We start from the raw sequence: 15366 nt of genomic DNA, 5'->3' as shown, positions 1-15366 counted from the left end.
AAAATAGAGTTCAAAGATGTCTGATGCAATGATACAATGATACAGCGGACAATGAGTCCGCTGTAACTGTGCATGCTTTAAAATGAAGTTGCCAGCTTTATACTTCAACATTGGAAATTTTACTGAGCTACTAGATGCAGAGAGGAGCTACTGCATTTACATTATTACACGACATTATAAAAATGCACTCACTGTAATATATTTTTATTGCAATAATATTTGATGTTCATTTCCAAAATTGCATGTAATATTGTGTAATATAAAAAATGAGGATAAAAAAGTACTGGAAAGGGAACAGTATTGTAAAGGACACAGACCTTCCTCAGTTTTGCAAAGAAGCACAAAGAATAAAAATCAAATTATTAGTTCAGTGAAAGGACTATGCTGTCATTATCATATGCTGTTTTATAACATTCCTACTTAAAATATAAATGTTCAATACATAACATCCTCTGTATCCCCAAATACTGTAGCTTTGGTTGCTGTTTGGGTTTTTTCTTCTTCAGTAAATCAATACTAAACTAAAACAAGACCTTCCTTCAACCCTTGTACGCCAGTTATACAAAACAGCTATTATCAAGTGTTCATGTCCAACTGGAAAAATGCATAACAAAAGCAAACTTTGTTTCTTCTTTATTCTCTAGAAATCATAATTTATATTGTTGTAAAAAGGAAGGAAAACCATCCTAACAGACACATTACGGCACCTGCACAAAAACACCTATTGTAAGAGGTAGACTTTTAATTATACTTTTTTGTTTACTATAGTGATAACTTGTTTGAGCTACCCATGAATGAACAGCAACCCTGTTGCACCAATTAAACATGATAACCACCACGCTGCTGCAGGCACAGTCTCCTTTTCCCTATGGAAAGGGAGACAAGAAGTCTAGTCTAATATTTGAAAAGGCAACCAACTGGATCTAAAGAATGACCTTAATAAACAAACACGTTTGCTTGTTTAACATTGTACTCAGCAAGATAGTCCCACGAGAAACATCTCACGTGAAAGCTTAGAAGAAATACAACTTGCTTCATCCTTGCTTCAGTACAACAGACATAATATATGAGCTTTTGTAGCTTACACCATCACGAACAACCACAAACTCCAACTCCCTTAGAAGTGGGAAGAGAAAAATGACTTGAAGGAGAACTAATTGCTGCCAGTTGGAAAACAGTAAGTCTACGATATCCCTTCCCTTCCCTACAAAGTTATGATAAAGAATGCAATTTGTAGTCATAATAAATTATATTTTGTCATCCCCTTATCAGGATCTAATGCAGAAAAACAAGCACAAGAAGCTTTCTTAAGGGAAACAGAGCTGCTTGATGATGATGGAACATCTGAATGTCCATCAGACCAACTTCCTCCAAAGTAACCTTTATTGGAGATTGGTGGAGCCGTGCAGGACCTGAAGGTCTTTACCTACCTCAGAAAGTTGCCAGGTGCTATTCAGAGTTTTAGCAGAGCAAAGATTCCTCCCCCATTTCCTCCCTCTCACAGTACTGCAGCTAGATACATATTATCCAAATAATTTTCTCTGCAAGTTTGTCAACAATCAAGGTATCTCTCTTTGGGTAAAGATATATTTGAACACAACAGTTTCGAACATAATCAGTTCGCTGTGCATGAAACAGTGGAAAGGTGGTTTTTTTTAATAGAAGAGCATGACTGGCTTCACAAAAATGTAACTTCACTTCTTGTTCTTGTCTGCTGATGTGTTAACCACTAACAAAGACATATTTTTTTTTTTCACAGGACAGAACGAACACAATACCCAGCTATTCTGTAAGACTCTTCACAAGTCTCTGATACTTTAAATTTATGGATCTTTAGATCCATATCAGATAATTCAGCCATATCAGATCTAACCCAGTAGAGGAAGGAAGAGCTTTTTCCAATGTCCTCACCACTCAGCCTTCTGATCCAAGATAAATTACAATGAAAAAAAGATGTGAGAATTTATGCTGTATTGTGTCATTCAGAAATATTTTTTCCTCAATATGGATTGTGAATTTTTTTCTAGAATATTTCAGCAGTGATAAAACAAATAAGCCATACAAAGACATCTGAAAGCTGATGGTTTTCTGCTGGACTACTTTAGATCAGAACATAAAGTCTAACTTCAACTATGCCAACAAAGAATTTCACTCCATATGTCACAGCTGGACTACTGCTTTATGTAAAGCAATTCCTTGTTCTGCAGGTAGCATTAGCTAGATGTGCAGTGCTCTGAGTATTGCCAATTACTACTGAAATCTAATACAGTAACTAGGAAAATGGGCAAGGTATTCCAGATCTATCAATTAAAAAAAATCCAAAGTAATCCTTTACTATGTTGTCCCTTTTTTCTTTTTTAATCATTTATTGTAAAGAGAAAACACTTCAGGCATTTGGTGGAAGACTTTTGCATTAAGACACAGCTTAGGACAAACTTGTTCTTAGCAAACAGAGAGGATATGAATCTCAGAGACACTAAAGTGGTCTCAGGAGACAAAACACAGGGTTTAGGGTTTTTTGTAGGTGCTTTTTTTTTTGCCCTCTTTGTAACTAAGCAACCCTTGAAATCCAGTGGCAATCTTAATTATTCTCCCAGAAACTAGAGGAGTGAAAAAAGATATCTTTCCATTCAAGCAGGATCTTCTTTCTACCATGTAATCCAATATGTGTAACCATGCTTCCTTTATACCTTCCAGATACAGACAGGAGACATCCCTACCCTCAGCTGTATTTCACAAACCAACCTAAAGCAGCACGAACAGTAAGACAGGCAAGAACATGTCTCATTAGCACAAGCAAGCTGTGCTCTCTGCTTAAGGAAAAAAAAAAAACCTTCACTTGAAACACTGAACTTTGGACATTCTGATCCTTACTTTCAAAGTACATTTATTCATTTATACTTAGCCCAGGAAAATACCTTTCTGGTTATTCACAGCATACCAGAGCAGGTGCCCCATAAAGCCCTCTATGACCCTTCAGAACTGGTCTAGAGCCACAAGGTGCCTCTCAGTTGACAGCACGATGGGTGTCAGCAAGTGCCTGCAGCACCACATGCCCTCCCAACTGCCAGAAACTCACTACTGCTGAAGCTCTAAGAAACACCTGCCCCCCACCCCTCAGTGCCACGAGGATCCCAGGATGGTATCCAAGGTGCAAGCCCTCCGAGGCACCTCTTCGTAATTGCTTTACTTAGATTTGCTACCTCCAGGAAAAGAGTAAATTCCATGTTTGGCAATTTTGCTCTCATCTGCCTTCTCCCTGTCACACACAGCATCGAGCAACACAACAAAGACACATGCAACAGGATCTGAGGTTAGGATTCCCAGTAAGCTCAGAAAAGTACACTCCAACTAGAAGCATAAATGCAACACTATTTGAGTTTAACAACTCGCTGCCTTTCTACCCGCCTCCTTCCTTGTACACTGGCGTGCGACTGCCAGCTCCGGTTTGGAGCCCACCCTCAAGGCAGCGCTCCAGCCCTAGGTAGGACCACGCTCATTTGCAAACCCCTCTCCAGTTTCTCTGTTCTCTCTCCAGTCATGGCATTTATCAGCTTTGCAAGGCGATGATCTAGTTTTCAGGGAGTACCTCCCATCGAGTAACACATGCACCCTCTGTTCTGATAACAGGCTCCTGCAGCTCGGGTTACTCTTTCTCATACAACATAAACGAGGTGACTCAGATCCCCACCTCTCTTTAGACACCCAGCCTCCGCACAGAAATGTAAATGTCGTTAACCCTGTATGAGCTGTGGTACCCAAAACTACTACTGCTGGTTTATAAGTAAATCAGTGTATTGGACAACTACCTTCACCCAGTCTGGACTAGATAACTTGGCTTCATAACCCAAAGCAATCTCCAGCCACGACAGCCTCAGGTCCTAGTCCTCCTGCCACTGCTTGCTGCTGTGCTGGAAACTTTCCTTCATTTTTAAGGTGGATCCGTTCTCTGAGCTCGTTTGCTATGTCACCCACAGCTCGGCGAGCAGAGCTGAGGGGGTGCCACTCTGCAACACCAGAGCTAGCTACAGGTGGGGAACAGAGGGAAGATTTTTCAAGACATCATGAAAATGTTGCCTTGCAGCATTTATTGCAGCCATTAACAACATATTTTAATTAACCATTAAATGGTATAAAAAGGCAATAATCAAACATATGCATAAACATTTCCTTTTCGGCCTGTGATCTCCAGTAAGATACCAGTGCCTACAGAGAATACATATGACATGCTAATGACCCAGATTAAAAAATAATAATAAGTTACGCTGCCCGGATACGTTTACAGGATCAAGTTACTCCTCTCCTCCCTGTAATTATCATGGGCAACTCTGGAGCTGCTGGATCACTCTGAAGAGCACTTTTGAACTATCATTTTAAGTAAACAAAGTTGATAATAATGGGTATTAATGCTGACTGCTTCAAATTAATGGTTTAAGCGCACAAGAACAGTGTCTTCTTAAAAAGACAAAAAGCAATGAGAAACATTTCACTATAAAAAGAGACCAATGACACCTTGAAAAAAACAGAGAAGGTAATTAAGAAAATGTCTTACTCCACCTTTATTAATATAAGGAAACTTGATAATTAGAAATATAGGACCATAATCTCTATGGTATTTAAACTGTGAAGTGTTTGTTCCCTCAGATGAACGAACATTGGGCCCCTGACTGATCTGCTTAATTCAAGAAAACAGTCAACAGCAGAATAACAAACTTTCTAGGCAAAAGAGATTGTTCATTGTGAACCATGAAGATATTTGTATTTCAGGATCATCTTTTTGTTAAAAAAAAAAAAAACAAAACAAAACAAAACACAAAACTCCCTGAAAGGAGCATATGTTAGAAATAAATAGTGACTCAGGAATCCCCTTATTGCCTGTTTTCATTTCAATATACCGGCTTTTGCTCTTTATCACATCAGAACCATTTGGGGATATAAATAGAAATGAGGGGGGAGTCAAAATCTTTTAGGTCAGTTAAAGAATACTTAGTCCTAGTTTTAGAATATTTAATATTCTTGCCTGAACAATGTTCTCTTCCGCAAACTGAAGAATGCATACTACTACTACTAAACCTACAGACTTCTCTCACAAAAAAAATCAGACATCACACTTGCTTTATATTTCTAAGGAATGCAACATCAACTTCCTCTCTAAGATGTAGAAAAAAAAGTCTGTAAACATTCCCCCCAAAAGGAAGGGCTGCTGAATAACCTTTCGACCTGTGACAAGGCATTCTTTATTCTTGTTGACATGAAAAAAGAAGTTACAAAAAAAAAAAGTGTTCTTTCCACACCTGAAGATACAGAAAGGACAAAATTGTTGAAAGGGCACATATCACATATTCACAAAGACCAAAATCACAAGTTTTAAAACAGTGTCTCATCTTATTCCAGCTAGTGAAAACCAGGATGCTGACCATTTGAATTAGGGTAATTGATACATACATCGTACTTCCTGTAAAAACTGACATTTAATTACAACATACTGAATCTGAAAGATGTCATGATGAATGAAGCAGTTGGAACACACTGATTAGGATGAATTAGGACTTCATTTTAAAAGTTCCATTTATTTTGCCTTTGATTTGATGTAGCAATTCCATGGGACCTTTGTTTGACATCATGTTACTTCTCAGGGTGCTTGAGGTAAGAGGATTCATCTCTCAATCTTCAGTCTAACAGTAAAGTGTCTAATCTAAGCCAGAGTCTAGGACATCCCTGTAGGACACTGTCTGTATGCATTTAAGAGAAAAGAGAGAAGCTGACCTCGACAGTAGACTCTTAAGCAGCCTCTAATTTAGAAAAATATACAGTACTGAATCAAATTGTTATGGAGGTTCAGTCCTTCTGTCTTTCACACACATGCAGAAAACTGACAGAACGAAAGCAATCCTTATCAGTGGGATACTTCATTTGCAATGCAAGCTAAGGTTGAACAAAGATCCTTCTCCAGACAAAACCCATTTCCCACTCCTTCAGGTTGTGTGCAGTGGTAGATACTGGTAAAGATTTGTCCTACAGCTAAAACAGTTTTTGTAAGGTTTTCTCTGTTCCTTTGCTTGTGAGACACTTACCTTGCCTTTCTGATTCAAAGGTTCAATAGTTAAGTTGTCAGTGCCAATGTCCACAATCATCCCCATCTGAAACCCATCAGTTGGGTGTGGAGCCCAAACGGGCTTCCCGTCCTCCATTGTGGGATCTATCCAGTATTTCCTGTAAGAAAAACAAAAATTCAAGAAAAAATGTGTACACAAATTTAGTAAACTATCAGGATTATCTACACAGACTTCAGTTTATTATGTCCATTCCTGTTATTCCATGTGGAAGTAGCCAGCCTGTCAGGACAAGATACTTCCAGCCTTTTTCCAACCCATGACTCTGCTTACAGAGGAGTCCCTCAGACCTGGGTATGGAGAAGATTCAAGAACAGATCATTCTTGGGGGTGGGGTCCACAGACTAATCCGTGCAGGTCCTTCCCCAATTTCCCTAACTTGTCATACTTGTCTGTACCTGATTTTGTGTGAAAATACTTGGATTTCTGTAACAGGCACGTGTCAAGGCACATGAGCAGAAACACAACAGTCATTTCAGATGAATGAATATGCCCACTCTTTTCATATGGCTGGGCATATGGCGTTTAAATAACCCATGAATATATTTGGTCACAGTCGATTTATCATATTACAAGCTTCTGAGAGACAGACCTCCGATACTATGACATTACCACTCTGCCTCTTAAGGAACACCAACCACACTTTCTATAAAAGTATGATGTGAAAATCATTTTAGAGGAATCTAAGGTCTACAAGTGAAATAGATGCAAAGGCCAAGACATTCAAACCATAGGCTCTTCAAGTTATGCAGCTAAATAAGCTCCTAATTAAAAGGAGTATTTGATTGCATGCAATGCTCATTGAACTAACCAGGAAAGTTGCCAGGATTGGCACACTCTGAATGGCTAACGGTGCCATTTTAAATATGCTGAATTAGTTTTTTTTTTTTTAAATCTACTTTATAGTCCTTGCCCTAATAAGAATAGGGAGTCCACACAGCTTGAAAGGCTCACTTCTTGCTGTTTCTTACTCCCCTCCAAAACTCATTCACATACTAAACTGACATGTTTTAGTGATTCCAAAATTTGTAAGTACCACCTCATATCACCAAGGTGTAACTTGCCTCTCTCAGCATGAAAGAAATGAGCCTGCCAAGCAGCAAAGAAAACACTGGCAGCAGACTCCCAGAGCCTGTAAACTAGGAAACACGTCCCACATTTTTCCTTTCCCACATCTGAAGGAAAAAAGAGCTCCAAAGTTCCTCACAACCAGGGCAGACTGCAGACCCCTTTGCCATAAGCAGCTGCAAGGACAGAGAGTCATCAGCCCACCAGAAAGGTGTACAACTACAAGCAGAAAAGGACACTCTTGTCCCACAGAGAATCTGTCAGGACATGCTGCACATGACCTGCTTTTTGCTGCCTCCAAGGACTTTAGAAATATTTGAAGAGAAGGAAAAGGCTTGCTGTGACTGCTTTGAGAACGCCATTGGCCTTAACATCTTACTTGTCAAGGAATAAGGCAATTTGCTGTTAACTTTAATGTGAAATGATAGAACATAAAAAGTAACTCTAAAGCTAAGACTCAAAATGCAAAGTCAATTATTTTTTTAATGAAGTCATGTTCTGAAGAAACAGAAAAAACTAGCTATAGAGTTCTTAATTTAGTGTTGACATCTGGTTTTGTGTTTAAATTTACTCAGTTAATCAGTTTTTTTCTCCCTGACTTCAGTTCAGGATGTAAGAAGCTCATGAAGATTTTAACAAATGGTTCTAGTGTATTCTACTCACCCAATTCATGCTATTTAAAATGTTATATTTAATACAGGAAAACATTTTCAACTACTCATAGAAAGTTTGTGTTCTAAAACCTCAAGCATCACATTCACTTCTATTTACTTCGAAACTTTTGCCACATCCCATGAACTCTGCAAAACACCATCACCTTCATCATGTGCTGCCAGCATTGTACAATAAATCCTGTAAAACAACATCTGTATTCACTCACAATTGGCTGCTGGCCATTTTTTCTTTACTTTTGGATACTGTAAATCAGATCTATTATACACCACAGTTTTACAGTTTGGTTTGTTTTTTGTTTTTTGTTTTTTTTTTTTTAAGCCAGGTCTGACCTCTGAGTACAACTGCCATCTCAGCCATAGTTACTAAACAGCTGAGTTTATTTCTGGAAATAATCAGGCCTTCATTTCTTCACAAGCCTATCATTTGCTTTTAAAATGCTAGTTCAAATTAGTACCTAAGTGATATGTCACACAACCACTAAAAACAAGGCTCTCTTTTACATCCCGAGTAGCATGGCCAGGGCTCCAGACGTAACCATGTCGCACAAGAAATGAACCCTGAAATTAGTGCCAAAGTTTTTGCCAGAAGCTAGAATCCAACCTTCCCAACTAGCATCCAGAGGCTTCTGCTTTGCTCACTGACATGGGCTTTTGCATTCATTCTTATTCTTAACCCTACTTCATACTTTATTAATAAATCATGATAGGAGAATGTCATGAGCTAAAAAAAAAAAAAAATCTTGAAGAACAGAGCAGTGATTGAATCCAGCCACCACCAGGAAATGCATGTTTAAGAAAAATACCTGAGGCTTTGCAAGCTTCTAAGAAGCCACTGGGTGAAGGCATCTAAATATGAGTGTAGTAGTTATTCACGGGACAATTACCTGTAATAAATACAGCCTTCTGCCTGGGAAGGGACACAAAACCAGTTGTAACATTTTGGTTTTGGCACCATTCCAACTCTGTCAGCCAGGACTCTGACAGGCAGCACTTTAAAACTGGATACCGAAACCGCCAGGTCATACCTGCTCCCACGTACCCCTCCAGCTGATGTACCCTTGAGAGAGGTGAAGTTTTTTCCTGAACCAGCTCTTGAATGGCCGGTTTCCAGCCCAGCATTTTAAGGTAAGCAGAAACAAAAGTAGTTCAAAGTTCAACTACCTGATATAAATCCTTTAGAAAAAGAAAACAGCACTTTTTTAAAACATGAAACTATGCTTTAATCATTAAAACATACGTATCTCGGAGTATAAACTGGGAAAAATACAGATTTGCATGGGGAACCTTCGAATCATATTTTCCCCATGAAAATATAGCCCAGTCTAGTTACAGACCATTAATAGCTATCAGCGGCAACACACCTCCCCACCCCTCATGAGCATTCATGTAAATCCAGTCTACATGCAGCCAACTTCACTACTGTTGAAAAAGCACACCATTTCTGAACACTATATAAGCAAAAAGGCTCATATCCAGGCTAAAAGCACTAAGGCAACAAATCTGAGAGCAACACCAACATACACAAGCAGTCACCTGAACGATGCTTCCGAACGAGAGGCCAAAATGAACCATTTTCCACTTCTATATTTGCATATATGCACTGAACATATATTAAAGGAGTAGATAAGTTGCTAGGTCATTTTGGTCTCCACAATTAAGACTTCTTCCAACAGGAAGGAGAGAATTCACCACGGTTACACTTATAACCAGGAAGCCATCTGCCCTTTTCCCTTTCTACAGTCAGCAGAGAGAGACCAGGAACCCCATACTGGAGTTTCTCTCTCCATTGAGCAGGAAAAGGACAGTAATAAAACAAGCCTTTGTCTGAAGTTGGTAAACTTAACAGCTATTCCTTCAAATGTCAGATTTTATATTTTCATAATTGGCAAGCAGTAATAGACCTTGCCTTCATTATCAGTAATAGTATTCAACATTCAGCACTGGCTAAACACTAGTAGCCAGCAGTACAAACAACTTGCAAGACAAAACTATACTGAACTCCACAGATTACAACAGCAAGAAAAACACCCGCCAGCGCTTCTTTAACTTCTTTTGCACTATTAAATCCTCTTTTGGAGAACGTTTAATGATATTGTTTTTCAAAAAAATTATCTACATAACACAGAACAAGAAACAACTGAAAATTCCTCAGTCAAAAGTTGGTATGTATCCTCCCACTTATCTTTACTTAAACATTATTGATTTTAAAAGAATGTAACACAACTACATTTTGGCTTTGTAGGGTATCCAAAAGTAAATCAAACTGTACCATCAGGTGAAAGAATTCTAGGAAAGCAAAATATAGTAATGCAGTTTTAAACTTTTTACCAGAGCCCAGAGGTAAGTATTTGTATGATCTGATTCTATTTACTATCCTATGAACAGTTTACTATAACTAAGGCACTGTACTGACTGCTGAATTAACTAATTAAAAGAAATTAAAAATTAAACTTCATTAAACAACTGATGGTATCTCATTTAGTTGGCTAAATCCAAGGAAAACAAACTAGTCAAAATACGTATAGTAGCAAAGTATCACAGTAAAAGTAGAATTACATCGGTATTTCATATTAAAATAAAAAAAACAAACTACCACTTATCTGTTTAAGAGCTGCTCAAAATTCTGCAGGTTACACTGGGCCCAGAGGGATGCTTTGGGAAAGGCCCTGTCAACACACAGGACAGACCAGAGAGAGGAAAACATTGATACATGGTGGTAGCTTACTGTCAGTCACGTTATTTCTTCAGCCCCAGTTCACTGTTTAACTGAAACAGCAACAAATCAAAGCTTAGGCAGCATTCAGCACTCTGCTGCAAGTGACAGAACATTTCAAAGGAACTGCAGATATTGTACAGACTTTTTTTTTTTCAGCTAAATGCAATACAGTCAATAACTGCACTGCTTAACTGAATATTAAACCCATTCAATTTTTATTTATTTTTTCAATTTACTACAATTTACTCTGCACTAACACATTCTAGTTTAGCCATATACCAAACTGCAGTTTTCCCATACCTGCTTATGATGACAACAGCAAGGGAACTGTGTCAAGCGGAGACTTCTACCAACACAGAAAAGGAGAGAACGGGCTAGAATTCAGCACAGCACAAAGGTACAAAGGTACCTTCAAAAACAATTTGCCTTGAAAATATTAATGCTGACATGTTAATTGCCAATATATTTCGTAGATGCATGCAAGTAAAACAAAGAGCAACAGTTCACATATCTGAGATTTACTACATAAAAACTTCCTTTAAAGCTACATGCTCTGACTGCCAGAGACAATTTGAGCACAGCATCTGATGAAATTATTCTCATGCCATAGTCATTTTCTTGTATATTTGCATGCATCAACATGTTTTCAATACTGAACGGCTAGAAACTTATTTCTGTGGTACTTCTGGAAGAATCACTCTGTTGTATTGGTATTCACTTTGTATTTAGCATTCACATAGGAAATACCTGCTCTGCTGTCTGCTGTTGTGTTTACTAGTCAAAACATTTAAAAAAGACAAGTCAATCCCCCATGCTTAAAGCAGAAAAGAAATCTAGGTTTATTTTCTCCACATTAAAAATGTGGCAATTCACAATTACAAAAAAACTGTTCTAGGCCTCAGTAAAGCCAGCCTGTATCGCTCCACATCATTTCTCAAACACCTTTGCCTAGAACACGGATGTTCTCTTTCCACTTCTCTCACCGGGGGAAATGTTTATGAAGAAGTTCTGAAATTGGAAGGAAAAGATGCAAGTAACCTCAGAAATATATCCTTGAAGACAAAATTTCAAGGCACAGAAGAAAGGGTGTGGTAGAGACAGTTTCGAGTAAGCTGTACAGGTCTTCTGCCAAACCTATCTCACCTTCCTGCATCTTAATTGCTGCTCAAGTCAATTCACCCCAGCTACACTCCTGACTTTGCTCCCTGCTCCTGCCTCTTCCTCTCCTGGCCAGGTTGAGAAATACCGATCCAGAGCAGGAGGTGGTCTGAGTAAGAACAAGTACTTTGGGAAAAATAGACACAAAAAAAACCAAAAAAACCCACCACACACCACAACACACCTCCACTTTGTCTGCAACTATTTTAATGTTTCCTGCAACCCAAGTTGTTGAAAACAACCAGATTTGTTAACTCAAATTATGGTAAGAAATTCCCTTCACAGGAACTGAATATTTTGTATTTATCACTATTCTGAAAATAAAGTGCTACATGCATTGAGCTGTAGGCAAGCAACTCTTCCAGTTTTGAAATACATTTACTTTATGCTTCTTCAAACACAACATATTTAATCAACTCTCACTTTTGAATGTATATGCACCTTTCACATCACAAAAATGTAGCTCATTAAAAAGGAGATCGTTAAAAAAGGATCTACTGTAGTAAGATTATCTAACATAATTTGTACTTCTAACTGAAGAGATTTCTAAAAGGCCAAGTGTCTTTCCGCTGTTTACTAAGTGCCAAGAGCCGCAGTACCCCCTAAGAAACAAAAATAAATACTGCGCGGCCAAGGAAATCTGCCGTTGGAGGTTACAGTGAAGCTCCAAGAAAGCCAAAGAAGGGTTTGGGAAGTTACAACATGCCAACTCTGTGCGTATGGTGGAAGATACAAACCTGCAATAAGGGCCAAACAAAGAAAAGGATGGCTCATTGCACACCAACAGAGAAGCAGCAAGCACTCTCATGAACTCTACCACGTGAGAGGACAAAAAGGGTCGAAAGAGACTTAGCAAAGGAAGACAGCAACACACATTTTATATTACCTAGCAGATTCATACTGGCTCATATCAAATCCTGAGGTAACTCTGATCGTGTTTGTACTTGACATGATGTACTTCCATGAAGAAGGACCAAAGCATATGTGAAGGGGAAAAAAAGAAGAGCTAATTTCTATAAACCTAAAATAAAAGAATACACTGAAGAGAACAAGCAGCTTCCATCTGCTACCAATGCCAACAGATTTATCTCTCAGCAAACTTTAGGATGGAAGCATTTGCATCATCTTCTGTAGTTTTGTTTGAGGACCCTGTACAAATATAACAGTAGTTCTAGCTTCAAGAATTTCACATCTACCAAAAAGCAACATCTCACTTTTACTAAACCTAATCAAAACCACCAGCTGCAAAAGCTTGGTGGAAAGTTTTCCCGTCTGCCAACAACAGGGGCTGCAGGAGCAAGTGCTGTGAGGAAAGCTTTTGGGGGGGCTCTGCCCAACTGGGCTTACCAGTCTTTGAAAATACATCCCTCGTCAGTTCCCATGAGCACCGAAGATCTTTGCGGCACCTAATGCCACTGCAGGCCCCCTATGCACTGTGCCCACCCACGCTCCTCACGGCAAGTACTGACTGGACCTCTCGAGATGTGGCTTATACAGTAGCATCCCATTGCAGTAACAGTTCAAAATGAGAAAAAAGGCAAACAAAACCCCTCAAAACCACAAAAGCTAGGCTGAAACAGCTCTTATCTGCAGCAACATATTTCTAGTTAATTTCCTAATAAAATTCTAGCCAGTTATAAAATTCTGTCAAACATCAGCACAAATCCTTTTTAGCCAGTACTTGTCCAACTGCAACTGCTGCTATACAAGACCAAGATAAATTTTGTACAACTCTCAGCTTGCAGAACTCTAACCACAGAGGATGCAGTCTTTTGACTACGACATTGGGCAGTTAAACTTGATTCATATTAGAATCAATGAGGTCTGATGACTTCCTCTGTGATTCCTGCTCTTCTGCCAGCTTTTTAAGCTACCGTTCTCTCAAGAACATTGTTCCTATTTTAGTTCCTACTAATGAAATAGAGAAGTTTCTGTCCCAGTTCTTGTTAATTACAATAACCCGAGTGGAGCTCCCTGACAAACCAAGGAGTAAGTATGCCAAGTGGAATGTGCACAAGCATTCTTGACCAACAGCAATACCTACACCAATAATACCATCAAGCAGAAGGAAGAAAAGGAGAAAAACACAATGTCAGATTTCAGCAAGACAAAAAAAAAAGCTGATGTTAAAATTAAAGAAAGAACTCCTCAGTTATGGTCTGGACACTACTTCAGAAGCATTACTGAACAGAAAAGAGGACCAGAAAACCAGGAGAAAACCAATATGGCTAAGAGACAGAGTTTGAAAGAGGTTGTTCAAACCAACTAAATGCTTTCAGACTCTGCAAGTCAGCCCTAGTAAAACCAGAGGGCAGTGACAGGGGAAGGTAAGTAAGCATAAGGCAGAACTCAGCAAACAGATAAAGGCATCAAAGCAAAACCAAAGGCATCTTAAGCTGTCTCATGATAAAGTATAAAGAATGCATAGGAGCGGACAGACACGCTCTCTGCGGATCTAGCTGGTGGAGTAGTTCAAGCTAACAAGGAGAACTCTGGAGTTAACGACCCCTGTAGCTGAGAGACCACACTGCATGACCTCTGCTAGCAGTCCTCAAGCATGCTAGCTTAAATCATATCCAACGAAGAGCCTCAACAAGGGCAGGTAACTTCAAACCCCTTCAGCTAGCACTTTAACGGTGTATTTGTTCACACCCTCGTGTGCCATGTTTTCCAAGTACAAACATCAGAAAGAACAAATGCTTATTGAAGACTGAGGATGACTCTCTCCAGGCTAATGAAGTTTAAATTCCCCTCCAGTTGTGTCATTTTTCAGCCTTCTCCACCCATTCATCTTCTACATCTCTCACTCTCCTACTGCCAAATTGAAGTGCCCCGTTTCCCCACCCAAGGCACCCTGCTGCCAAGCTATTGCTCATCCTCAGGTGACCTAATACAAGAACTGATCTGTTTATTCTAAGACTTTGCACCCGCCTGTTTCTCCTTGAGCTCTGTGTACAAGATAAACCAAAAGCTACTAACCGGCCTCAAGTCGGCCAAACACATTACTCGGCAGTAAGGTAAGAAAGTCCTTACTTCAATCCCCAAATACCTAAATGAAATGTTATCATTTATCATAAATATTGGTTTGGTGTATAAATATCTGGTCACTAGCTTCCATAATCTGAATTGCATAAGCTGCACATTATGATAAGTAATCGGGGCCCCAGAACTTTAATCCTCTGTAGACCATCACAAACGTCGGTTAAAAGCACATCTTGGTGTAACCAGCAGGGGCTTGTACCAGTTAAAGCAAGCATATATTGCTTTTTACATCAGCTTTTGCCAAGCCAATTCAGAAAGAGGCTGAGGTAGACTGAATCCCAGTAATTTATTCCAATTCATATGAACACAGATAAACCCAAACTTCATCCCCTCACAAGATTAGAGGCATATTCCTAACCAGCAATTTAAGAAAAAAGAAAAACAAACCCCAAAACAAAAAACTTTTGAGTGCTTTTGAATTTTTGGTAATTCACCAGCAATTCAAGAACTCTCCACAATTCAAGTAATTTTTCAGAAAAATATTTGAAGAAAAAAGGTTACACTAACCAGTAAGAATACCATACATTTAGATGAGTTGTGCTCAGTCCCTCCCTTAAGTTCAGGGCACCTGACAATTCCAGCAGAGAAAGTCAAG

The 15366-nt window shown here is 39.0% G+C and overlaps 1 protein-coding gene across 5 annotated transcripts in view; it reads right to left on the bottom strand.

The window, feature by feature from the left end:
• Positions 1-15366, bottom strand: part of MYO6 (myosin VI) — a 115888-nt gene that overhangs the window by 75749 nt on the left and 24773 nt on the right. For all 5 annotated transcript variants that reach the window (XM_075087124.1, XM_075087123.1, XM_075087120.1 and 2 more), the window contains one exon: positions 6075-6213. In XM_075087124.1, the coding sequence (XP_074943225.1) occupies positions 6075-6213 (139 nt within the window). The remainder of the gene's footprint in view (positions 1-6074; positions 6214-15366) is intronic.

Source organism: Phalacrocorax aristotelis, chromosome 3, assembly GCF_949628215.1.
Source record: "Phalacrocorax aristotelis chromosome 3, bGulAri2.1, whole genome shotgun sequence".
NCBI lineage: Eukaryota > Metazoa > Chordata > Aves > Suliformes > Phalacrocoracidae > Phalacrocorax > Phalacrocorax aristotelis.
This window is presented reverse-complemented; position numbering and strand designations above follow the sequence as displayed.